Source organism: Daphnia magna, linkage group LG4 (assembly GCF_020631705.1).
Source record: "Daphnia magna isolate NIES linkage group LG4, ASM2063170v1.1, whole genome shotgun sequence".
Classification (NCBI taxonomy): Eukaryota; Metazoa; Arthropoda; class Branchiopoda; order Diplostraca; family Daphniidae; genus Daphnia; species Daphnia magna.
The window spans coordinates 1,967,178-1,992,924 of NC_059185.1; the positions used below are offsets into that span (position 1 = coordinate 1,967,178).

Genomic DNA, 25,747 nt, shown 5'->3' on the forward strand with positions numbered 1-25,747 from the left:
AAGATACGTACAGAATATTATAGGCTTTGCTTTAACAAAAAAAAGGTGGTGGTGGTGGGGGGGAGGACTGCGAGACGCGTGATTCGGAAGCCCCCCCCCCCTTTTTTCTTTCAGTGGATGGTATGATGTTGAGTTGAAAGGTCGCACGAGTCAAACTAGTAAAAAGAAAAGCGTCTCCTGGCAAAGTGTGCTGCGTGCAAAAAGTTTCTTCCTAAATAAGGGCTATATATATATACGCACACCAAGGAGACTGATCAATGGAAACCTGGAGTCCCTTTTTAATTTTTGAAGTTTGGTACTCTGTTGGCTAGACATGGCAAGTTTTTTAATACGTTAAAAATAGCATGCGCCAATTGCCCGTTCAGGTGTTCTACATCTCAGCAAAAGTTGTAGTGTATTCTCTTGGAATACGAGGCTGCATGAATAATAGACCGTGTGTTCATGGGTAGACGCTGTATGCATCTGAAAAAAAACGAGACAGGAAAGAAACGAGAGGAAAAGGATTCGTCTGGAAGAATGGTATCTCCCAGGTAGATATCGCCCATCTTGAAAACAAAGCAGTTCTTTTTTCATTCATGCATTAATAGATACAAGGCTACTAAGAATAGGGTGATGCTTCTTATGACGCACTGATTTTTGACGTCAAAACACGGTTACGTACGTAACATGCTGCTTTTTTCAGATTCCGTTCAAGGGGAAAGAATGAGTCTATTGTTATAGTCTGTCATAGCGAACGCGAAGATGTACTATATATTGCTTTGGAGTGTATACCTGTTACATGCTTAATCCGCCTGCAATGAACAATGTTTTGTCATGTAATTATCTAGCCAATAAAGGATCCACCGGTCATTGGTTTTGTGCTTGAAACCTGTCTGTCCTAAAGATATTAAGGCAAAGGATGGCTGGGTAATGGAACATGCCTTATGAAGGGTCGATGCATCATCCGGTCAAGAAGGGGGAGGACAAAGGCATACGTTATCTTGGCAATTATGCAAAGACCGAAATTCGGTAATAGTACAATTACGCAACAACCTGTCTGTAGTGCTTTGAAATATTGTGTCTCGATCGTTACGTCTCTTTGCATTTAATTACACCATTCTGTGCATGTTACAGTCTGGAGTTGATGAAACTGAAATTAGGCAAAGAGGTATTCATAACAATTTAACTGCATTGCTTTTCTTTTTGGTTCAAAACTAAATTTTAATAGCATTTACGTTTAAAAAAATAGTGAAATGACAATGCTGCATTGCTTAGCAGACGAAATTTGTGTGTTTTGGTCTCTCGAAGAGCAAGAGAGTGTTTCACTTGAGTTCTAAGGGAAAAAAAGTGCTTCGTTTATTAATTTACATGGCACATTAATATTTAGCATTTCAACGGAAGAATAAATTTTCCAAAATGTCTGCACTGCCAGTGGCCAAGTTAGCTGCGCTGGTTGTCAAACAACTAGCCAAACCACTTGCCAATCTAGCCAAAGAGAAAGCAAAAGAATCATACTTTTTCAGGACGTACATCTGTATGCCACCGGCGCAGTGTAATTCAGATTTTATTTTCTAAAACTGACAAATTTAAGTAATTATTTTTCAGCAAGAGAAGCAGGAGGGGATGTTGATCTATTTGACTATGCAAAATTCTTCTCACTTAGAATGGGATAGTGATGCACATTTCTCCATTTCATTGAGTTTAATATGCTCTTTATTCTTCTTTCGTTCCTGCTGTCAGTTTATCACAGATGTGAGGTGAAACTTAAGATGTGGGCAATGAACTTGGGGAAAGCTGTCGAAATCCCAAAGTTGAATGAAGCAATGGCCATTGAATTGGGTGGAACTCTGTTGGGAGAAGGTATTATCTTCATCACTGGTGCAGTCCTTGTCACTGCCGAAGTCGTTCGACGAAATAAAAAGGATGCCGCCCTTGAACAAGCCCGTCGTAACGAAATGGAATCTATATTGGACCGGCTACGAGATATGGAAATTGAAAGCAGTCGACAGGACGCACAACTACGCGAGATCAACAGGCTATGCATGTCTCTCCAAGGCATAGTTGTATCTCAATCTCAAGAGTCTGCTGGCGACAAATCAAAGGTAGAGGCTGCATGTAGTGAGAATAATGCCTCATCGTCTCGACTTTCCAGCAGTAATTCAGCTGTTCCTGTTGCATTAGAATCCTCGTCTGCAGCAACAGGAAAACGGTACGTCGGATCCAGCCGGGGGATCGTCGAGCAAGCCATAGCGTTAATTATTAAAAGTTAAACTGTGAAACAGAACTCAGTTTCTGTTTTTGAAATCATTTGTATCTCTTGGCAAGCATCTACAAAAACCAAGATGTAAAATAGTGCGAAGTGTGAAGAATACAGAATAATTTAAAGATATTTGCGTTTGTTTCAATTGGAAATCGTGCAACAGCGTACAGCACTAGCGCCAAGAATCCATTTTATGGTTCACGTGATTAAGAACAGATTTGCATAATAATGGTTTTGAAAATGCAGTAGTTTCTCAGTTCATTTTCAGATTCCAGCGCGACAACTTCCCACTTAACATACGGTAACGTACAATACTGAAATCGTAGACGGCCATGAAATTTGACTGTGCGACGATAGTCATGTTCGTTTCTTTTCATAATCTTCTTATTGCCCTATTTGTTCTTATGAATTTCTTATCGGTTCCCTGTATTAAGGAGTTGAAAAATAGTGCATGCACATTTTTAGAAGACTCTTGGGAATAAAATGGAACATCACCAGCAGTTATAATCTGGTTCTGTTTCAGGGTAAGACACATGGCATTGATTTTCATATTTTGAGTTTCAAATGCATGTTTAAACTGGGTTGCAAGATTAAGTTTTTTTCTATATTCAATTCTGGACCACAGGAAATAATCTCCTTTCAACATGTCTTTTGATAACTGTATAGCTGATACTTATGTAACATAGTATTCATGCAATCGGGATCAGCAGATAAAGTTGCTACCATGTGTTTCACTTGAAACTATTTTAGTTTGCTACTGTTCAGCTGACTGTCAGCCACCACTCTTCTATACCATTACAAAAATCATGTGGTAAAGAACTTTAAAACATTTAAACAGGATTTTTGTGTTTACTACAGGGTTTACGTTGGGTGCTGCTGGTAGGTGCAACTTGCCACCTGAGAAATCAAGTGTTTTTCCATCCACAGGTTGTTTCAGCCAAAATGTCATGGGGTATAACTGATGTGAGTAAATCGTTGGGTAAAAATAGACCTCATCTCCCATTCCAAGAAAATTTTTGCAGTTTGTGTAATGCTAAATATAGTAAATCTTAAACAGTGCATAACCCAAGGAGACATGAGATATATCAAGCCAGTGCTGCAACTCTGGTAACCTTTGCTAACTATAAAGTAAAAGTAGTTTCAAATTATAGTGATTTCCCTGGCATTTTTGGCTCACGCGTCATCATGACAATTGGGAATCACGAGACGCCGTTGTTCATCTATGACGTAAATCATTCCACGAGTTTACATTGTGAAACGTTTTTCAACTTTTGCTTGGTTATAGGTAACAAAAAATTACGTAACTTGAAGCTATTCCTGCCAGAAATTGCTTTGCTCTTTTACGTCATCAGCAACGTGCAAGAAAGGAAAGGACAAAAATATAATCAAACAGACAAAGAAAACAATCAAGAAAACAAAAAAAAAACAAAAAAAACAAAAAAATAAAGGGGATGGTTAAATTTGCGAGCTGAATATGAAATCCCGACGTTTTCCAGGAGTTCGCGTCAGCGTCTCATTTACAAGTCATCCAATGGACGTCATTCAGCCACGGGTTTCCCCTTTGGACTTGGGAACTCGCAGATACAAATCCTCGAGTGTTCCCCATGTGCAAAAAGGAATGAATGATGAATGGATCTGAAATTACGTATTCCGCCTCGTTCTCTCTTCACTATATCCTCTCGCCTCCTTTAGTCACCCATTCGGCCGCGCGCGTGTGTATGTACTATACTCACCGGTACGCCGTCGTCTATTTTAATTTCTTTTTTTTTTAAATGCTTTTTGACTCGTTCGATTTTTCTTTCACGTTGATGGTCCATTTTTAGGTTTGTTTAATCATCATCATTGCTGCTGTATGGATCATGACGACTTACTGTGGGACGACAGAACATCAGCCCACACAATCCACTTGCATTCCGTCGGAAACGTCGCAATAATAACAGTTTGTTGGCTTTCGATGTCGAATGACGTAATTTTTTGTTTCATCTCTCCATCTACTTCTCGTTTTTTTTATTTTTTATTCCTACAACTTTCTTCAGGCTGTACAAGAAATGACGCTTTAAGTGGGCGGAGCTATCACGACGATCCAGCCGACTTCCCTTACCCTCTCTTCCAACTCGCTCCTGTTTCTCTTCCCCACTCTGGTTTATAAAGGAGAGAATGCAACCGGTGCCCGCACACACTACTCCCGTCAGTCGTCCGTCGTTCAACAGCTCTCTCTCTCTCCCAACATCTTTTATTTCTCTCTTCCCAGTGTCAAACGTCGTGCCGGCCACACAGTCTTCCGAATTTTCTGATTTCTGCAATTCTACGCACCTCCAGAGGAGGAAAGCTCAAGAAGCTAATGGATCATCCGACATTATCGCAGCAGCATTTGCTCCGCATCTGGATGATCCGGATCCATTTAGTATCTTCGATAGCGGCTCTTTGCGACTGACTCGTCTCTACGGTTTACGCGGTGAGTACGACCTACGTTATCTGTTGGAAACTGAGGGCTGTAACCATGTCGAAGAGATCTAAAGGACATCGACTAGATCGATCGAAGACAATTTTGTTAAGCTTGAACGAATGAAACCAATCCGGAGCTCGAAAATCGTATCCGTTCTACTAGACATAATTCGATATGCCCATTGCATCTGGGTGATCCGTTCATCCTCAGATACGTTTGTTGACTTTAATTAAATCTGAGGGGATTGAGTATCTTTTTCGATTCATTTGATGTATTGCCACTACTGTTCTTTTTCTCCCCCCCCTACCGGTTAGGGGATCATCTGTCTGACGTAGTGCCAGAGCACTTCAAAGAGACGAGGTGCTGAAACGAATTAGAAACTCGTAGCCCAAAAATAAAGAGATTGGGCGAAACTCGAAACACACAGAGTCCAATCCGTCGTTGGAAAATCAATTCCATTCACAACGATAGAGAAAGAAGAGGAAGCAACATCTCTTTTTGTGTGTGTGTGTGTGTGCTCTGTGCGTACATCCATCGTCGAGTCCATTTTGTGCCACTGTGCCATCGTGAAAGTGGTCTGAGACGACGCGAAAACGGGAGGGGCTGGCCGTGGCTGCTGGGCTTGAGCTGCAGCAGGAGCAGTCCCGTCTCTATACGTTTCCTTTCTATACTAGGATCGATATTATTCGGTGCAGAGACTATCTACTTGCTCAAAGGAACGGCGAGGGGAGTAATAGAACTGAATGCTTGACGTGCACGATGAGAGTATCCAGCGTTGAAGGGGGGGAGTAGAGTAGAGGCTAGCCAGTGAGCAGCAGGTTGGCGTTTGATAGACGCAAAGGAAAAGAAGCTTCGACTGTCCGCCACCTGTTGCTCAGACTTTTGCTGAAACCTGGTTGCCTATTCTTCCATCTGATACAAGGGCCCATGTTTCTTTTTCTCTGCTATCTTTCACGTCTTGTTTGCGTGTTGGATGCAACACAACGACGACAGCGAAAACGGCTCGTTGTTTGGTGGCTGAATGAGGTTCGTTTCTATACCATCCGTAGAGTTTTGGTAGGGACTTCTGCTACATTTGATCCTGTTGTTCCATCCTTGTGTTCTTTCTTTCTTTTGCACCCTATAGATCCTTGTGTTCCTCCAACTTCCGCTCGTCTCCTTCTTGCGAGTCTTTCTGCTGACGTCAGCTTTATACCTTTCGCGTTGCCATGGTTACTTCAACCTAACCTCTCTGATCGATTCTTCCTTCCCCTCGTCTCATCCGCTTTTTTTTTCTTGCCCTCTTGTACCTCTTTCTTGGTCCATTTTTTGTGTGTGTGTGTTCACCTTCCATATCTTTTTTAGACACATGAAAAAGCAAACGGGGAAAAGACTCGGATCTCCAGCAGTTCTCCCGCCATTAGGGCACCTGGGCTTTTGAAGGCTGCGGATCCAGTGGCCAACATCGCACGTAAGGGAGCCAATCAAAACAATTTTTTTTTTTTTGCTCTGACTTTCCAAAGACGACACAGATGATAGAATAATGCACAGAACAAGTCAAGCGGCTCTTTTGTTCATATGTTTAGCACGGAGGGGGGGTCCTTCTGGTTTGTGTTTGCCATGAAAACATTGCGAGAGGTACAGGCGTTTAGGAGGAGGAGGATGAAGCTTTCGAGGTGTAGTAGCAGCTGCTGCTAAACGCTAAATGGAAAGTCAATATGATTAGGACGGCCAGAAGCCTGAGGCTCTCTATATGTACCGAAGACATTTTTCTTTTTTCTATCTTATTCTTTTAGTTTGTTTTAAAGCGTTCCGGAACCAATCGGTAGATACATGGAACAGTTCTCCCCACCCTAGTCAACCGTGTTGGGTTTCTATGGATTTTCTTTTGCCACCCTTTTTTTTTTTTTACGTATGTTTCCCCTTTGTTTCGTTAGTCTTGATCGATGGTGATCGTCTCGGACAGAGTCAGAAAAGCTGAATGGAGTATGGCCTCTCTCCCATTTGTCAATAGGGCGCCTGCGCCAACGCAAACCCCCCCTCGAGCCGCGCTCTTGCGGAGAAGGAAGTAAAATAAGATACGATGAGCTTCATACGAGTGCGTGTGTACGATTCACCTGTTGAACTGGCGTTTTCTTCACTATAATTTTTTTTCACGATCCATTTCAAATTGATTTTCATTTCCGATTTTGTTTTTGTTTTTTTCAAATTCCATGTATTTTACCGGAACACGCTAATGAATTGATCGTGTCCTTTCGAAAAATAATCCGCGGACATTGAGACGATTGATTATCGGGATGATGAAATTTTTTGTTGATTAGCGAAATGATTTTAAGGGACAACGTTCAAAATAAAAAATTTGAGATGATCATAGAAGCAGGACGGTTGAAAGATGAGAGGCTCGTTGAATCGGGTTGGGTTTTCTGGGGTGGATGTGTGCGGTATTGATTCTGTGGCGCAACACCTGTAGCTCCAAGTTGAATAGAAGAGACGAGGGAAACAGATAGAAAACGAACGTGGAAAGGAAGGAGGGAAATGAATGAAAACATGGATGAGGCAAAAACCGATAGCACTTGGCCAACGAGAAAGACAATTTGAAGGAGTTGCGCAAGCGTCCGCACAAGCGCAGTTGTCAAATTTCACGGCCAAACAGAAGAGGCATCAAATTATTTCTTGTTGAAACTTGTTGTTTATTTATTTATTTATTTATTTTTTAAATATATAAAATTCTATTCCATTTTCTAGGTTCAATATTTGCTGGGAATTCACCGCTCACCGAGTTTCAGTTCCCTCTGCCTGGACAGCTGGGCGCAATTTAAATAAAAATAAAATACGGTTCGTCTATTCGTTGGATATTTTAACATCGAGACGTTCGTAGATTTTAATTCTTTTCAAATTCGATTCCAGGTGAAATCAAATTTTCATCCACTGGATTTGCTTTCCTTTGAAAAAGCGAAGGATTGTGTGTTACCAGTTGCTTCTTCCTCCGCAACGTCCGGCTCGACGGCAGCTGCAGTGTGTTAACAACAACAACAAAATTCAACCGGAGGACCTATGAAAAATCTTGGAACGAAACAAAAGGGAAAATAATTTCTTGGCCAGTGAGTGTGTGAATCGACGCAGCTCTTCCAGTGTGTTTCTTCTTTGGCCTCCCGCCAGTCGTGTGTGTGTGTGTGCCCTCCAGCCATGTCTTCGCAGGTGGTCTGCTTTGTCTGCAATCTTCCCATCTTGACCCACCAGGTATAAAATGTGGCATTACAAATACCAACTCATAAAAGTCTTTGGTCGCCTGTTGGACTCGATGACCCCACGTCTAAGCCCATTTTGTTCGGCTAAATAAATGTGTGTACACACTTAACACTGGTAGGGAAGTAGTGGTTGTATTGACCCTGTTGGTCCATTGTTTTGCTTCGATCACAGGTGGGACTCGTTTGGCAAGGCGGCAACGGTATCGACGAGCTCTTGCGTGACTTTGAAGGACCCAATTCCCTGACAGCCCTACGTACCAGGCTGGGCCGTCGCGATTCAGCCACTCAATTTAGAGCCGTCAGTCCACCAAGGTAAATATCAAACTCTTTTCGATTTTTTATTTTATTTTTTTAAAGAGCAAAAAAAAAAAAAAATGTTTCATTTTTTTTTATTAGATTGCTTGTGATTTCAACCTTTCGACGTTGGGCATTAGGAAAGTAAATAGACGTGACGTCATAGCCTTTGAAAAGGGGGGGGTCCTTAAGAAGAACAAGAGACAGTTGGGTTGTGAAATGGTCGTTTTGTGAGCTCGGCTTTTCTTTTTTTTTAAAGATAAAAGTTTTCATGTTGCGGGGGTGTGTGTTATTCGTGAGCATGTGGGGGGGAGGGTTACGAACAGTTCTGTCGTCAATTAGCAGTCACGTAGTCTTTGTATGTCAGAACGGTAGGAATGAAACACTGTAGGACAGTAAACGCATTTGAACTTTGAAACTGCAGCGAACAATTGAAAAAGAAAATTGAATTTCAAACTATTTGGATGTCGTGTAGCAGACGAAAAAACGTTTCATTTCAAAATGAGAACATGGACGATTTATAGTGCGCAGTACAACCACGTCCCCTTATTTGCATATCTGTTGGCAGTTTCAATGAAAACATTTCATTTCCACAGGTCCTCCTGAATGGATGTAAGGGAGAAAATAGAAGCCCATAAATATTTGTCTCGCGTAGAAAAAGAAAGAGCAAATGACGTCATTTGTGTTTGTGCCAAACGACTTTGGCTGTAAATCTCAAGTTGGCCCCCCCAGTTGTAGCAATCCAATAAAATATGGCCAACGTTTTCACGCATCGAGTTGAACCGCGTGACTCGCGATGATTGTTGAAATGTCGTTCACATTGAGATATTATTCAACTATCGATAATTAAGCATCGACCTTTCGTGTTTCTTTGCTTATCCACGCGCGTCCATCTCCCGTAACTCGCACGAAATCGCGAAAGCTTTTCATTTCTGCTGCTGCTCATTAACTCCGCTAAACGCGTTTCATTCAATCACCGACTAATTTGACCTTCTTTTGTCAAAAAGGAAATATCAATGAGCATTTCTGTCGGCTGTACGTTTTCCAGATCGAATCAATAGTTTTGTTCAATCGATCCCCTTCATTCTGAAAGTCTAAATTTGAATAAATTTGTTTAAAAAAAAAATCTTTTTAAGGACGGTACGCGAAACGTCACCGCCTGGAACGACGGGCAGCGGACGTGATGGCAATCGGAGACGGTCATCTCTTGCCCAGATTACGGACTTGTTATGGGGCAGCAAGGACAAGTCTAATTCCGGCCATCACAACAACACGTCGGTTGCATCATCGTCCCAAGGTGATTGGCCACATCTCCCCTTTCGCTGAAATCATTTTCTATTCTTTTATTTGATACTCTTTTTCTTTTACGGGGGCAAGCTGTTCCGACCTTCTTTCGTTTTCTTTTATCTTCTTCCCCATTTTTTCCACCGAAATAATGATCGATAATAGCAAGTCGGATGAGGCCGACTACACATTTTCGAAAGAAACTGTGTGTGTTTTTTTTTTATTATTATTTTCACTGCAGCCTTTTGTATCTTTATCAAGAGAGCTCCAGCCATTTGCTCCTCCGTTGTTCGCCACCTTCTCTCACTCTCCTCCGCCAAAAAAGACTCGCTCAATAATCTCACTCCGTGCAGCGGCGCATGCACCCCGCCGGGCACGGCACTCGCTCCCAACACAAACATCCGCTGCATTTGTACAATGAGACGATCGAGCGGGAAAATGAGAAATCATATTTTTCTAAATGAAAGAAGAGATTTGAAAAAAAAAAAATTCGATAATTAATTAATTCATTTTTTAAAAAATATTATTAATTGATTTTTGATCCCCCCTCTTTTGAACAGGTGGTCCAGGTACGGGCAATAACACATCGAGATCGCGAGCTGCTACGGGCCGGCGTGAATCGCTCGTCGATATGGCGTTCGGTAATTTGCCGTGGATTCGTCGCCAATCGTCAACGACTAGCGGACCCACGTCCAACGTTGCCGCCTACTCTGCGGGCATAGACGGCGACAAGTTGCGCAAACGGAGGGAATCGATGACGGCTGCCTTTCCCAAACGATCGGTATATATCTATTTCAACAACAACAACAAAAATGTTACAATTTGGGGGGGGGGGAATGAAATGGAAAATGGCAACAAACTCTACGGACGAAATGAGCTCCGAAATGAAAACTCAACATTGGCCAGTTGCCGGAATAATGAGCAGATTCGAATTCTATCGATTGGCAGATTGAACTCAAATTAGTCGATAACATCCGTTCAGTTGATCGTTCGTAGACATCGGAAAGAGTTTTCCTCATTTTTTTTTTCTTTTTGCTGTTTCATTTCATCATTTTTTTTTAAAATTCCCACGTCATCCTGTTTAAAGGGAAAAACACATTTTCTCTTGGCTGTGGGGAAAATGTTATCAGCATCATCCGCAACATTCGTCACCTTTAGCCCGTTCCCGAGAGAACACGCAAAACGGTGCCAAAGGCTACGTGTATAATAACGGCTGGATGGCATTCGTTGACGTATCGAACCGTAACACACTCAAAAGTCTAAACTACCTCCCCCCCTCCTCTCTCTCTATGTGTGTGTGTGTGTTTATACCTCTACTCCGGATGGATGGATGGCAGGGGCTCATAAACGCATTATTCAAGCTTGACGGGCACTCGATTTCCATGGAAAAAAAGAAAAAGAAGAAAAGATTCAATCATCTTTTTGTATTTCTTGTTAAACGAAAAATTTCGAGCTCTTAAAAAAAAAAAAAAAAAAAGAAATTTAAATATTTTTTTGAATTTTTAATTTATGATTGTTATTTGTAGGGAGGAAGGAGGGATTCAGGTGTTGGGTCCGGCGGTTCCGTATCTGGAAGTTCGGTCGGTTTGGACATCAGCAAGTTCCAGTTTTTACTGTCGAGACGAGATCGCGACAGTTCCTTACCAGCCGGAACTCCAGGCATTAGCCGGACGGATAGCTCAGCGGTACATTTTTTAATTTCTTCAATTTTATTCATAACAATAGGATCGATCCCTTTATTCGCCTACGCGTCCTATCAGCAATCCATGGCTCCACGTAGACTCCATCCAAAAAAGAAAACAACAACAAACAGTTTGCACAAACCATTGCATTTTGCAAGTTTATCAAAAGAAGCCAAGACTCGAAACTAAAATCGATGAAATCGGAGCCTCGTCTGCGAGTCTTCTCTTTTATGTAGGCCCCCCCCTCCCCCTTTTCTTTTTAGAAAATGGAGGGCTGGATGATGACGCACAGACGATCCCAACGGTTATGTGTAGTACTCACACACACACACACACATCAAAGTGCAACTTAATCTAGAACAGCGGATCACAAGTCTTTTCTCTGCTTTTTTCAAGTTCCTTTTTTTTTCTTGCGGATGTTAAAATGGAGCACCTATTGATTTCGGTGTTTTTTGTTTAGATTTTCTCAAATATTTTCTGAATTGTTTTTGTTGTTTTTTTTGGTGGTGTAGGGCATTCAGAGGCAGTCGGTGGATGGGAACGTGCCCACACAAACGGTGGAACTGAGCCAAGCGCTGAGAGAGCGGCTGAAGGAGCGACACGACTCTATTGGCTTCCTATCGCGACGTCGCTGTTCCGGCATATCACCGTTGGCCAGGAACAGTGCCGGATCGAGGGGAGGTGCAACCATCTCTCAGCATTCATCCGCCGGATCGGTGGCGGGAACGTCAACCGTGGCCACGTCGCCTAGCGGATTGGGCCTGGCGCCCGCCAGTCCGACCTTCCCTTCGACGACGGTGGTGGTGACGTCGACGACGACGTCGTCGGGATCGAGTTTTTACGGCGGAAGGCAAGGCCATGGATCGCCTTCCTCGCCCCGCCAACTCAGCCCCGTTCAGGGTTCGTTGCCGACGTCGCCGCGTTGCCAACTCGTCACGACGACGGCCAATTGCGGAACGTCGCCGGATCACAGCCTGTGCCCGATTTTCAGCGCCACCAGCATCCCACCGAGCCCGGAAGGCAGAAGCACCAGCCCCTTCGGCGGATCGATGGTGAACAGTAGCAGCGCGAACAATAACTCGGCCGCATCTGCTTGCCCCGTTGTTGTCGCCCCGGAAGAGTTCGTCAAACCGATTTTGCTGACGAGCGCACCGTCGACGGAGAGCACGACGTCCATCAACGCTCCGATCGTGTCTGCTCCCGTCGTGGTCGAATTGGCAACGCTGGGCGTCAGTCGACACCGCCGACGATCCAGGCCGTCCGTTTCGCCCGAACGTCCTTGTTCCAGCAGTCCGTCTGCATCGGGACGTTTACCGCGTCTGCGGAGACAGTCGACCACCTTAGATGAAGGTATTCAATTTTTATTTTTAAATTTAGCCTTTTGTCATGTAATTCTTTAGGGCGGCCGTAAATTTGCTTGTAAAAATTCAGGCATTTCTGAAATTTTTTTATTTTGGCCGCGGATGTTGCCCCTGAACGATCGATGATTTTCGTGTGTGTGAAATGTCATGGAAAAAGTAGCATCCCTCCCGGAAGCTATTAGCACTTTAGAAGGTTTAAAAGAGGAGGGAAGGGAGGATTTAATTTAAAGGAGGGGAGGGAAGAGAAAAAAAGAGTAAAGGGTGTGTGTGTTGATAATGGAGTAAAGGGCAAGTGGAGTGGGATTGGCTCTCGTGTGTTTGTTTGTTTTTTTTTTTTTTTCCTTCAAGTGATTACTCGCCCAGTTGCGTTCCGTTGAGTGTGCAGTACACTCGCCCACGTGAAACAGAAACGATAAGGGAACTCTTCTAAATAAAAACAACAAAACAAATGACGCATTGTACGTATATGTGAAGAGCCTACAGAATCGACCGCTAGATGGCTCTGTGGTTTTCTTAAATCTATCGTCGGTATCCATCCGGTCGTCATCATTTCGGCGACGGAAGACTCCGCGCAACCGCAATCCTTCTCCTTTAGCCATCACATTTTACTATCGAAATGATGATGCAATAATTCCTGTAGTTAAAAGAAACTTTCTTTAAAATCAATGCCTTAAAAAAAAAAAAAACCTCCAATGAAACTCTTTTACTTAGTAAGAAAACAACGTTTGATTATGTGAGTACTTCCAATTGATTCTTTCATTTTTGAAACGATTAATTTCAACAGGTATTCCGATTGGTGGCAAGACGGGCAGGAGAGGATCTCGCCCTTTTTTATCGCCCGATGCGCCTCCAGCGGCGACTTTGATGGCGGCTTTGCAAACTCATCGCGATTCGCTGTCGCCCGATTCGGCCGCCGAGGAGGCGCTCTGCGGCAGCGCTGGCCTGCTGGGCAGCGGCTCGTCCAAGTTGCGCGGCCGCCGCGATTCGCGTCCTCACCTCAGCCCGGACGGCGAATGCGGCGGCGATGGAACTTCGCCCCGAGGCAGCCGCATCCGTCGCCAATCGACCACCACGGAAGACATTTTCAAGTGAGTGCATCTCTTTCTTTTTTCTATTATCGTTCCACCTACTATGTCCGTTTCTTTTGTTTTACTTCATTTTTTTTTTTCGTTTAATTCCCCCTCCCCCCCTTTTTTTTTTGTGTGTGGCGGGTCGGTTGCGGAACCCACGGGTTTAAAAAAATGTCGAGTCCCATCACTTTGATAATTGAAGAGAAGTTTGACGTGGCGCCTTTTTTTTGCTGGCTGCTCCCCGTTACGATCGATCCATCAAGCGATCAATACATTCCGAGCCTTTCATTTCTCTCTCTTTAAATACGTTTTATGAAATTCTGATCCATCGACTCTCTGCCATTGTCGATACGTTTCTACATCCGACTCGAGATTTTTTTTTTTTCTAAGTCTGAAAACAAAGAAAAACAATTGACAGCCGCATTAAAAAAAAAAAAAAGTGGGGGGGACATTGTGACACTTTTTTATTTTCACGTTCCAATGCCATCAATTCAATGTCCATAGCGAAATTGTTATTGGAATGATTGTTTTGACGACCATATTGACTGGACATGACGACGCGCACAAAACATGAAATTGTTGATGTTTGAATTTTCACCATTCGTAACGGCTCGGCAGACAAATCAAATGCGTCTGATTTTAAAAAAAATAAAAAATGCACCGGACATTACGATGACGTTCCGAACTGAATTGAATCTCCACATCATCTTGTTACTATAAATAGCAATCGATTTTTTTTTTTGTTTTCATTTTTTCGTCTGCTATTCGATTTTGAATCGACACATTCGATTGATTTATTGTCTTCTTTTCATTGTCTTCCGTCTTCGCTTGTGGATGTCGACTCCTCCACGTTTTTGTTTGTCATTTTCGTTTGCGTCTTCTTGTTGTGTGTGTGTGTGCGTGTTTGTGTGTATACGCGTGGTGCGTGTGGCACGCGTGTGTGTACGTGTACATATATAGATGTCGAAGCAGACGAGGTTCCAAAGCAACGACAACTTCTACATCTAAACCATGTCGTTCGGAGAGCAGCTCCACTTGCAGCTCCAGGGAGCCGTCGCCCAAAGAGCCCAGCCTCAGGTATGCAAATTACGTTTTTTTTTTAAAAAATGAATTACTAGTTTATTCCCCATATTTCGTCATCGTTGATTTTATCCGTTGCGTAACAAATTGAGGCTGACATTTTGATTCAATCGCCCCTCAGGAAATAGCTGGCGGATTTCAGTTTTCATTTGAACTTTGGGCCAACATTGAGAACGTAGCGACGCTAGGTTTTAACGAGCAACATACGATACGTTGTTAACAGACGAGGGCGATGTTACACGACCCACAAATTCTATCGATCGATGGCTTTTTTTAAACAGAAAATTTGCATCATCCCTTTTTAAAAATTTTAAGCCAGCGACGCAAAAAAAAAAAAAAGAGATGACGTCTAACCGAATTGACATCCTCGTTTTGTTTTTAGAAATTAATGGCTATAAGAATTTCTTTTCGCTGTTGATCCCAATTATTCATAGTGGATTCTGAATTTAAAAAAAAAACCCCGGTCGTTTGCGTCGATGTTTCAGCTGGTCGTGTTTGCGGCGATCGCTAACGTCGGTGACGTAAGATGGCGACACAAAGAAAAACGGAGCCACTTGTAAGCTCGTAAATAACGATCCAACATCGCAACGCTTAACCTTTCGGTTGGATAGGTCGCACCTTCATTTTTTATTCACCTCTTTCTACTTTCAAAGGCTTCGTGACAGCGAGGAGTTAACGTGAGAACGTGGAAAGCTGTTCGGAAATATGGCAACAATGGCGCAACGTCATCGTTGGGATAATCGAAATAGATGTTTAAAAAAAAAGGGGGTGGGGGAATTTTGTTTGTTTGTGAAAATCAAAGTTTGATCGATTTTTCACAACTAATTGTGGGGGGGAGATTATGATGCGTCGTTGCCAGTTTAAATAATTCAATTTGAGGCATTTCTTAATTATTTTGATGATCGAGTTTTTTTTAAAGAAACAATTCCGTCCCAGCTGGAACGGATTGGCCCCGTTTTTTTTTTTTTCTTGATCCCCTTCTGAAACATTCAAAGTTTTCGTTCACCCTTTTTAAATATGCAGCACACAGGGGCGCACGTCATCCGTCGAACGCATGGCTCCTCCCACTTATTCTTCTACCTGTCGTTCTTCATCAGCAGTCAACAGTTTTTTTTGTTTGTTACGTGTTGTGTCCCTTTAGCTCCTTTCGATGCAGTTGCCTAAAAGATCCCGACGGAATGCTTAATTTGACAGTAAGGCTTCCACGAAAACAACCTTCCATCTTATCGAGCTAATGAAATATAAGTCAATCTAAGCCCCGCTCAAGGATTCGTCTCGAAAGATACTCAACATGTAGCCACCACCAACAAGATCGATATGAACCATTCCCCTCTACTTCCCATTTCTATCAGGAAAAAAAACAAACAAAATGAATGGAGAAATGATTTGCATATTTGTTTGTTGAACGGCGTTTTGCAGGAGACAGTCGACGACGACCGAGGAGATCCTGATCGCTCGCGGCTTCCGTCGCCAATCGACGACCGAGGAGATGATGCGTTGCCGCAACTTCCGTCGCCAATCGACGCAGTCCGAGGAATTATCGAAAACGCGGGGCCGTCGCGATTCGTGCGCCCAGATCAGCGACGGCACCGTTGCCACGATGACCGTTGAAACGACGGCCGCCTTCTACGACACTAGCACTCAAACAGGTAACGCCTCTAGCGTCGTTAGAAAATGATTGTAATTGAATCAATTGATGTCGGGACACGCGCGACGGCCGCACGAATCGTTCCGTTCGCCAGCGTTTTAATAGCTCCGCTATCAATGGCCGGAATTAAGTGTGCGGCTGGCCCTTTCGGCACACACGGACCTCAAAACCAAAATCATTAATAAGAAAAGGAAAGATTTATTCTTGTATTTTTTTTTAGAAAAATGATTTTTAAAGAGAACAACCCACGCAATTTTCGTGCCGGAAAATGTGCGTAGGTAGAAGAGCATTCAATGACTTTTCTTATAGAGGAAATGCTTAAATAAGCCAATAATGTTTAGTTATTATTCGCAATCCTGCGGAAATCGCAAAGTTTGTTATGTTTGTTTTTTTCCCGAGCTTTTGAATTGTTAAAAAACAAAACGAATGAAAATGGAAGATTCGAATTTGAATCTTTAGACTCTCGTCTGTGTGCAAGAAAAGAGAATCAAATTCCGGGGCGTGAGGGAGAGTTTCTTTCTTTTGGCCAACATCATTCGATTATCGGCCATTTTTCTTTGGTGAAATCCTCCTACCCCCAGGCGCTTTGCCTGTAGATGAAAGGCGACTGACAGCTTGTTGTCTTTCGAACAAGAAGAAGTTCGTTGTGGCAGCGGACAGTTGACCCCGCCTGCGTGTAATCATCAGCCTTTTGTCGGTCTTGCTTAAAAGAATACAAAAGAGAATTCGAGTATAAAGCGTTTGCATTAGTGCACCCGCTAGGGGGTGGCAATGCCAAAGGACAGCCTCAGGACAGCCATAGAAAGAAAAGGAAAAGCGCTGAAAAGAGTTGTGTTAAAAAGAAGAAAATGGCAGTTCAAGATGGTAACAGCGAGTTAACTGTACTAGTGAGGAGTAGACTGTGTATATAGTAGCGAGTCTGGTGCGCACCAGTGAGTAGTATCGAGCCGACCGTGAGTGCGACCGGATGCCTAGCGGCGTTTGCCTGAGGCAGCGCCACTCGACGTAAATCTCATTCATTTTCTTTTTCCCAAAGTCTTTGTGTGTGAAAAAGAGCGCCATTTTCAAATGAAAACATTTGCTGTTTAAAAAGAAGTTGACTTGAATTTCGTTGTCTCTTTGTGTGGATGATGCAGAGCCGTCGAGTGTCTACGACAACAACATCTACCACGAGGAATGCCTCCGCTGTAACGCCTGCGGTGTCAACCTGACGGGCCCCAGTCAGAAGCGCGCCCGTCGCTTCAAGAATCAAATCTTTTGCGACCTCCATTTTGCCGACGTGGCTCTCATGGAGTCGTCCGACTTCATGCAGCAATTGAGGAGCTTCAAGCCGCAATCGCTCGGCTGTGCCGTCGCACGACGCAAGAGCAGCACGACGCTCATTTTCCCGCTCCCGCCTCAGGCCTGTTCAGGTATTTTTTCTTATTTTCCACCTTTTTTCGTTCTTGAGTTCTTGAAAAGAAAGAAAAGAAATTGATTAAGAAGTGAGGTAAGCGAAATCCTAGTCTGTTCCATGTCAATCAACTTGTTGATGGTATCAAAACGGCGCGGCCAATATGTGCCCGTTTATTCTTAGTAATTCCGAGAACGGCAAAGCTTCTCTTCTTTTATGATTAACTCTGCAAGTATTCGATATTAAAAGCGTGGCAGAGAAAGAGCGTACGATGTATAAAAGAAAATGTTTTCCGACGAACAAGGGACCCCAAAAAAAGAGAAGGAGCCGGCCAAAGTCGTGTGTAATCATCTCTTTTTTTTTTCTTCTTCTTCTTTCTATATAATATTCCGCCTTGCTTTCTACGACGTTCTATTGTATTTACGCAGTACATTTTTTTTTTTTTCACGCTTCTTTTCTTTCGCCCCTTCCGTCCGCTTGCTCCCATTTTCGGAATGGATTTTTTTTTTTTTTTCCTTTTGCGCCTTCCATGTCTTGAAATTGGATGACTTCAGTTAGGCCAAGCGGAAAATCCTGATCGCTGCCATGTTTTTTTTTTCTGCTCGCATATGTATACATAGACAAGAGTTCGCGTCGATATCGCTATATTATTATGCTAGTAAGCTGATGATGATGTTCTTATGGGCCCCTCGCTCTACGTCCGGAATGGAAAGCTTCCGAGTTTGTTTTCTCCTCCGGAATAAGGGACTGCCTATTTCAGCCCCACATGAGACTAAAGACACGCAAAGAACAAGAGCTCCGCCCTGGTGCCTTAGGCGTTTGCCATCCGATTCAATTTCGAGTAATAATGCATTTTGTTGCATTTGATTATGTTTTTTCTTTTCTAGCGAGATAGAAAAAAAAATGAATTAAGCGTATTGCGCTCTTTTGTTTTTAATGATAGCGGGGCTAAACAGAACTAAGATATAATACCGTAGGACAACATTAGATGGGCGACTTACAAGGCAAAAGCCGATGAATGACGACAGCAACGGGGGAAGAGGCCAAGAACTTGTGCCCAAGTGCTCGGCGTCTGTCAGATCGATATCATCCGGTGGTTTACGTCCTATAGGGACGATGTAGAGCGCAGGGCTTCTCTTTTTGCTATGTGTTTTTTCGTCGGTAAAGAGGCGAGCATATCATTTGTAATGCAGACATTATTGGCAAAGAAGCTGGCAAGAATGAAATGGCGACATTCCTTTTTATGTTTGCGTCCAGCAGAGGGCCAGCCAATATCGCATTTATTTCCAACACGCTATGAATTAAAGAGCTGCGACAGCCCACCTTTCAACTCTTTTTCATTTCTCTTTATTTGCGTCAACCCAACTGGAACGTCCCTACCACGGTCATGCGGGTCGGTCTCATAATTTATGATTTTTTGTTTGTTTTTGAAATCAATATTTTCAATCTTTTGGGGGGGGGGGGAAATGTGAAATATTGATGATGATGTATAGGAGAGAAGTTGGATGACGTGACGGATGCGATGAATAAAAGGCAAAAGAATCAAAAATGTGGCCGTCACTTTTGGAGGTCGCATGAATAATTGACGAGGACCTTCCCCGTATGGAAAGTCTATACGTATCGACTAGGTTTTTGCCGCACCGATGGACGCGGTCAGCGGTCCCAGTCGCCTTGTCGGCCATTTTGAAATAAATAAACTAAACTCTTATATCTCATTCAGAAAGCGGCCATGAAAATTGGGCCGCCCACCACACGTGTCTAACGTACCGAAGCGACATCTCTTGTTGAAATTTCGCGGGGGGGGGGGGCGAAAGGAAAAACTCAAAAGTTAATGACGTTCGGGTAGTAAAACATTTTGAATGCGGCCAATCTTTCAATCGTGTTGGCTCGCTAAACTTTCAAAGTCGACATTCATTTCCGATTCAGCAGAGAGAGAGTGACTATTAACCTCGATCTACCCAAATTACCTTTTTTCGATTAAGCTGATGGCCCTCAACTCGAGTGGCTTTCGTCCAATATCGATCGTTGTTTGTCTCGCAAAAACTTGAGAAAAAAGGACCTTTTAATGAAATCTAAATGTTTATTTGTTTAGATGAATTTTGCGATGGTTATCCGCACAATTTTACTCCGACGCCCGGCTACTGGATCGAATGTTCTCGCCAAAGCGCACGAGCTGGACGTCGGCGCAATCACGGCATCCAGGAAGAAGGCAGCCAGGACAATTCGAATAGCGCGTCTGACGATGAAGACGATGACGAGGAAGAGGAAGGAGACGGCCAGGCCGGCCGCGAAGACAACGACAACGGCACTGGTGTTCAAACGGACAGTTTCGACGGTGCCGGGTGCAGCCAGTTGAACCAACGCCACCCCAATGGAGTCACGTCCGTCTTCACCAGCACGGACACTGTTGGTGCCGGCCCATCGGATCGCTCCGGCCGAAAAGTTCAGCTAGTCCATCAACATATTCAAGTACCCGTAGACATTCAAAATTCCCTCCCCCCGAAAAAGACAGAGAAAAAAAAGAAAAGAACATTGCCCAGCAAACCAATCGCTTTCGTTCTATTTTTCTTCCTCTTTTGCCTTTGCCATGATTGGTTTGATTTTGATTATTTATTATTGACTCAGACGATCCATTTGACTAAAGAAAGAAAAAAACAAATGAATGTTGCAGGTCAGTTCGACGAGTTTGCCGGAGATCCACGAACTGCAAGCGCGTCGCAAAACGGCCATTGAGGAGCAATTCGACAGGGCGGGAACGTTTGAATTGACTTCGGTTGAACAGGAAACTTACGAGCGCTACTTCTACGGCACGGAGCACTGGAACTATTTCTCCAACGATGAAGATCTCGGCCCGGTCGTACTCAGCCTCAAGCAGGAGATAATCAACGGACGCGATCAATTCAGGTCCGTTTGCGTCTTTCCTTTTGTGTTGCCTACTCGACGGCCATTTTTGTCTAGTGAAGACTTTTAAAAGGTTCGTTAATTGCTTGATTGTCTGTTGATAGGATCCTGGTGCGGGCCATCAGCTACACAGTGCACGGATTAATCCCAGCGTCGTGCGTCTTTGCCGACCGCTATAACCGCGAAGAAGTCGTCCGCTCGCTGGGCAAAGAAATCAATCTGAACCCGCCATTGATTCTTGGCCAGTTGCCCGATACGCCCGAAGAGCTCCTCAAACTCGATCAGGTCACTATTGCATCACAGCTCCTTTTACGTTGTCATCCATTCTTTTGTTCTTCTTCTTCTTCTTCTTCTTGAATAAGAAAATAATCGAGTCCGGTGAACCGATCGATCATGTCCAAACAGGTTTTTATTAAATCCGAGCTGAAAGTGGGCGTTATCTACGTCAAAGACGGCCAGTTTAGCGAGGAAGAAATCCTGGACAACAACGAACACAGCCCTTTGTTCGACGAATTCCTTCAGATCATCGGCGATAAAGTGCGACTCAAAGGTATTAATCGTTTAATGGGACACATGATCCATCGTTATACTCTGAACGACCGTGTATGGCGTGTCGTACGTAAGAAACGCACGCGATGTGACGGCACTTTATGTAAAGGAGTGTTGATTTTTTGTTGTGACGTTTCAGGTTTCGACAAGTACAAGGGCGGGCTGGACACGGTGCACGACTTGACGGGTCTTTATTCAGTGTACACTCACTGGCGCGGAATTGAGATCATGTTTCACGTCTCCACCCTCTTGCCTTACGAGAAAAACGACCCTCAGAAAGTATAAAACATGAACTCATTTTCAGTTTTGTTTTGCGTTACTAACTACAATTGCCTTTTGTTTTCATTCGTTCGCGAATGCTGTTGCAAAGGAAGAGGCACGTGGGCAACGACATCGTTTGCGTCGTCTTTCTCGAATCGAATACCACCGATTTCTCACCTGCCTGCATCAAATCGCATTTCTTGCACACGTTTATTCTTGTCCAGGTGTCGCCGAAATCGCGCAGGAAACCCACCCGATACGAAGTAATTGTTCTGAATTACAATTTTTATAAAATTTGCAAATGAATTGGATTTTTGTTTGTTTGTTGTACCAGGTTTCGGTGGTGACCCGTGACGAAGTCGGGGCGTACAAGCCCTACCTGTGGGAACAGTCGACCTTTCATAATGGCGTCCTCTTTCGTGAGTGGATGCTCACGAAGATCGTCAATGGCGAACGGGCTTCTTATTCGGCCCCCAAGTTTGCCCGCATGCAAGAGCGTACCCGCAGTCAGATGCTGGAAGATATCGTGGCTAATCTACAGAATCACGCGGAAACTGGACAGATCCCCAAACCTTACAGGTCTGACCTCTTGCGATGGCCTGGAACATTTCGTTTGAAATAATCAATTTTTTGCTGAATTTAAATTCGTCGACGACCAAAGTATCGTTGACCCCGAGATGGTCGTGCAAAAAGGCAGTCAATATCCCAGGCGGCGTTGACATTTTTCATAAATCTTTTACAGGGGATTTCGATCTCATTTCTTAGCTATCGATTGGGCTGGCACGTTTGTTATCTGGCAGTTGACAGCGAGCTCGTTACTCACTGGAGCTGGAAACGAGCCAGCAAACCGAAATTAGACGATCGATATAAAATTTCACTATCAGCCGAGAGGAGCTTCCCCGCCAGTGTTTTTTTTTTTTTATGATTTTGATAAATGATGGCGCCTATTACAAATGAATGTGTTTATTTTGATTTTCTCTTTGCTTCTTTTAGACGGGGTTCTTGGCGTCCAATCGGTCACATGCGGCCGTCGAGTCCTCTACTGGATTCTGTGCGGGATCAGTTCGAAGGCTACGATCAATTGGCCAAAGATTTTGCCAAAGTCTTCCTCAATTCGGACCCGCCATCAATCCTATTCGACGTCAGTTTCCTCGTCGGACAGGGCAAAACGAAAATGAAATTATACGGCGTACGGGCCATCTTGGGGGTGCGCAGTCGGTAAATAATTCAGTTGCACAATCAAGGCAATGACCTGACAAAGAAAAACAAAAAAATTCGCTTTTCGATTTAGAGTGTTCCAGGAAATGCTGTACGGAATATGCACGGGTTTCGGATCTCCCCAAGTCCCAGTTGCCGAACTGCTGGCCAGAGCCGCACCCACGCTGCACAGCCCAGGTGGCCAGCAGCGTCACAAGTCGTCCAATTTCCTTCAAGTGCCTGATATCGAATCGCCCAGGTACGATCGTTGATTACAAACAGAGTTTAACGTGTTGCACATGTTTGTTTTTTTTTCGTTTCTTAACAGACCGAAAAGTGTGCCCAGCAGTCCGTCAGTGATGCGAGCCTTTTCCAGGTTGGGAAACCTGACGGCCGGTTGGGGCCGAAGTAGTAAAAAACAGGATCGTTTAACGGTCGATGATAAAAAGTGGACCAGTTCTCAGGATTGCAGTAAGACATACAGAAATACGAATTTTATTGCGAAAGCTTTTGATGTGCATTCCAATGTTTTTCCCGTTTCCAGCCAAAATGGGCAGAGAAGGTCGAGGAGAACGGGGTTCAGCTGCTGACCGGGCAGCCGCAGCAGCTGGAAGTAGCAATAACAGTCTGGCCGTTCCTCGACTCAGCGTTTGCGCCGACGTCCAGAAGGTGGACCGTTCCAAATTGGCGCAAACGGAGTTCGCCATTATTGAATTCGATGCCGAAACATTCCGCTTGCTACTCGACTACCTGCACACGGGCTCTTGCCCGTGCACCTGCAACAATATCCCTGGTCTCATTTGCGCGGCAGAACATTACGACCTGCCCGAATTGCTGCAAGCCTGCTTCCATCACGCCAAGCAGTTCTTAAGAATCGAAGTGGTCCGTCTGCCAAAACCCACTCAATATTTAAACATCAATTCGAACTTTAATTTTTTTTAATTTTTATTTGTGTGCACAGGTTTGTAGTATGTTGTGCCTACTGGAAAATTATTATTGGCGCTACACGAGTGCCTCCGAGTTGGTCAATATGATCCTGCTCTTCATCGAGACGCGGGCGTATCAGGTGTTCCAGTGCCAAGATTTTCTATCGCTCTCTGAATCCATCGTCCAGATGATCATGGCGCGTAATCTGGAAGTGCCTGAAGTTCGCAAATTCGAGGCCATGCTCCAGTGGGCCAAGCACAAAATCCGGACGCGTGGCGCAGCTTCGCGAGTTGACGCTAAAATCGAATTCCGCTGCACGATGGAACGTCTCACACGTGACCTCCGATTCTACCGAATTTCTCCTCAAGATCTCATTAAAATCGTCTTGCCCAGCAAGGCTATCAAAAATGAACGCATTCTAGAAACGCTCATGTTCCAAGCCAATTCCGGCATGTATCGCATCCAAGATTCCTACTTGGAAGCTTGCCAGCAACGTCTCCAGAAACAAGATTCTCGGTTTTCCGAATGGGACTCGTTTGATTACGGGCTGTGAAAGAATTTCATTCGCCCCACGACTTTAATAGCCGCATAATCCTTAATCATAAACAAATTCTTTTTGTGTGTGTGTTTGTACGTGCGCGCAAAAATTGGCGCTGATGCGCAGCAAAGGGGAAGAAATACTCTAGACTAATTGAAAAATAATGATTATTACTGTTAATATTAACAGACCACGATAAGAAACAATAGATACACATATATATATTATTATTATATACTATATATTGATATACAGTATTTGATATCACTATACAGCTCACTACATCAGGACTGGTTCGAATTAACTCTTTCGGTTTATTTTTATATTTTTTCGATGGCGTGTGTACTGAAATCGATCATGTCTGGACAATCTGCTTACTGGACCGTCCAGTTTCGTAAGTAATCCGCGTAAACAAATAGGAAATTATGTTTACGTGTGTGTGTGCTGTGTGTTTCAGCCTTCTCGTGAGGGTGTCCGTGTGCACGTCTGTCACAAACTCCCGTTCATTTATTGACCAATTGTCGGCTTATTTGTCTCGACTACCCCATCACGTTCTATTTCATGAAGTGGCAACCTGTGTTCCCGTGCTGCAAACTCCTAAAACCTCGTCGTCAAGTCGATTGTTTATCTCTTGTTCTCCCACATTTCCTTCGATGTCCTTCCTCATTTTTTGTGGAACCAAAAAGGCAGAAAAAAAACCAAAAAAAAAACATCCCACTGGTGTAATCTCATTTTATTCTGGGAGTTTTTGGTATTATTGTTGATGTGATTCTAATGCAAACGCAGCTGTTGCACAGCGAAATATGTCGGGAGTGTTGTGTTTGGCAGGTCACAGATCCCAGGATGAAGTCGGCAATTTTCCATTTCTCGTCAATGTCAGACCAGGGCACTCAGTAGGGAAAAACTAAATAAGCATTTTAAGAAAGAAAATATTCTAAAAAGAGATTCTAGAGAAAAAAGAAACGCAAATTGATAGTTTTTAATTACATAATCTATTTCCAGAGATTTTTAAATCAGAGTATTAAAATAAATGTATATCTGTGTAGACTACTGTGTTTTTTTTTTTTAATATTATTGATTACTGATTTATAATTCTCTTATGTTTAAAATAACACATGGTGGCTGAAATAAAATGAAGTCAACTGTTGTGTCATCTGTCTCTTTAGAAATCAAAACCTGGAATTACGTTCCCTGACCATGCCTGCATAATCTTAAAACACCCACGAGAAAATCATTATCTCAAATGCTTTCGCTGTAAGGAAATTCAACCTTAATTTTACCAGTCACGTGCGGAAATGCAGGTCATTGCTGTCATCGTACCTGTAGTGTGTAGTAAACACCGCAGCCATGGCTGTGTATTAGATTTTTTCAACCAATAGGTGGCACTGACGGGAAATTCTTCTGCTTTCTCTGGGATTGCGCCCATTTTTGTTTTTGTTTTGACATCAAAGTCATTCATCCGAAGGCCAAAATACAGCAATAAGATTCTCCCCATTTTCTTGTGTCGAAACTCAAACGCTCAGTCTCGTCTAATTTCCAATCGCCCATAACCGAAACTAAGTTAATCATTCAATAATAATTGACAACCTGGAATCAATTTTGTCATTTGTGATTGGACGTTGAACTCCCTGCATGGAACCCGTTTTGTTA

The 25,747-nt window shown here is 43.5% G+C and overlaps 2 protein-coding genes across 15 annotated transcripts; both read left to right on the plus strand.

Moving 5' to 3' along the window:
* The first annotated feature begins 1,252 nt into the window (after positions 1–1,252).
* On the plus strand, positions 1,253–2,368 carry LOC116921165 (putative OPA3-like protein CG13603). 2 transcript variants are annotated; one of them, XM_032927409.2, is made up of 3 exons: positions 1,255–1,531; positions 1,720–2,081; positions 2,161–2,368. In XM_032927409.2, the coding sequence occupies exons 1-3, from the start codon at positions 1,396–1,398 to the stop codon at positions 2,227–2,229; spliced, it is 567 nt and encodes a 188-aa protein (XP_032783300.2). In that variant the 5' UTR covers positions 1,255–1,395; the 3' UTR covers positions 2,230–2,368. The 2 variants fall into 2 exon arrangements, with proteins under 2 accessions (XP_032783299.2, XP_032783300.2); XM_032927408.2 differs by having other exon boundaries at positions 1,253–1,531; positions 1,720–2,368.
* Positions 2,369–2,415: 47 nt separating this feature from the next.
* Positions 2,416–25,244, plus strand: LOC116921157. 13 transcript variants are annotated; one of them, XM_045172678.1, is made up of 30 exons: positions 2,416–2,540; positions 3,098–3,202; positions 3,297–3,466; positions 3,525–3,974; positions 4,063–4,178; positions 4,276–4,694; positions 6,030–6,135; positions 7,410–7,499; positions 7,572–7,904; positions 8,085–8,224; positions 9,343–9,503; positions 10,051–10,271; positions 11,017–11,175; positions 11,685–12,522; positions 13,318–13,621; positions 14,564–14,680; positions 16,103–16,332; positions 17,468–17,743; positions 19,817–20,193; positions 20,396–20,628; positions 20,730–20,910; positions 21,031–21,175; positions 21,314–21,453; positions 21,537–21,698; positions 21,770–22,014; positions 22,429–22,653; positions 22,727–22,891; positions 22,961–23,103; positions 23,177–23,514; positions 23,594–25,244. In XM_045172678.1, exons 9-30 carry the CDS (start codon positions 7,851–7,853, stop codon positions 24,110–24,112), a joined length of 5,373 nt encoding a protein of 1,790 aa, XP_045028613.1. In that variant the 5' UTR covers positions 2,416–2,540; positions 3,098–3,202; positions 3,297–3,466; positions 3,525–3,974; positions 4,063–4,178; positions 4,276–4,694; positions 6,030–6,135; positions 7,410–7,499; positions 7,572–7,850; the 3' UTR covers positions 24,113–25,244. The 13 variants fall into 13 exon arrangements, with proteins under 13 accessions (XP_045028613.1, XP_045028617.1, XP_045028619.1 ...); XM_045172682.1 differs by lacking the exon at positions 6,030–6,135 and having other exon boundaries at positions 4,276–4,426; positions 4,491–4,694; XM_045172681.1 differs by lacking the exon at positions 6,030–6,135 and adding an exon at positions 2,674–2,763 and having other exon boundaries at positions 2,478–2,540; positions 3,098–3,218.
* Positions 25,245–25,747: the final 503 nt, after the last annotated feature.

What these genes read in the sequence shown, in the direction of transcription:
- LOC116921165 (XM_032927408.2), top strand. Translation starts at nt 1,396, where the DNA reads ATGTCTGCACTGCCAGTGGCCAAGTTAGCTGCGCTGGTTGTCAAACAA. An exon ending in CTGTATGCCACCGGCGCAGT is followed by an intron (nt 1,532 to 1,719) that starts GTAATTCAGATT and finishes TCCTGCTGTCAG; the next exon opens with TTTATCACAGATGTGAGGTG.
- LOC116921157 (XM_045172684.1), top strand. Translation starts at nt 7,851, where the DNA reads ATGTCTTCGCAGGTGGTCTGCTTTGTCTGCAATCTTCCCATCTTGACC. An exon ending in TTCCCATCTTGACCCACCAG is followed by an intron (nt 7,905 to 8,084) that starts GTATAAAATGTG and finishes CTTCGATCACAG; the next exon opens with GTGGGACTCGTTTGGCAAGG. An exon ending in CCTGATATCGAATCGCCCAG is followed by an intron (nt 22,892 to 22,960) that starts GTACGATCGTTG and finishes GTTTCTTAACAG; the next exon opens with ACCGAAAAGTGTGCCCAGCA.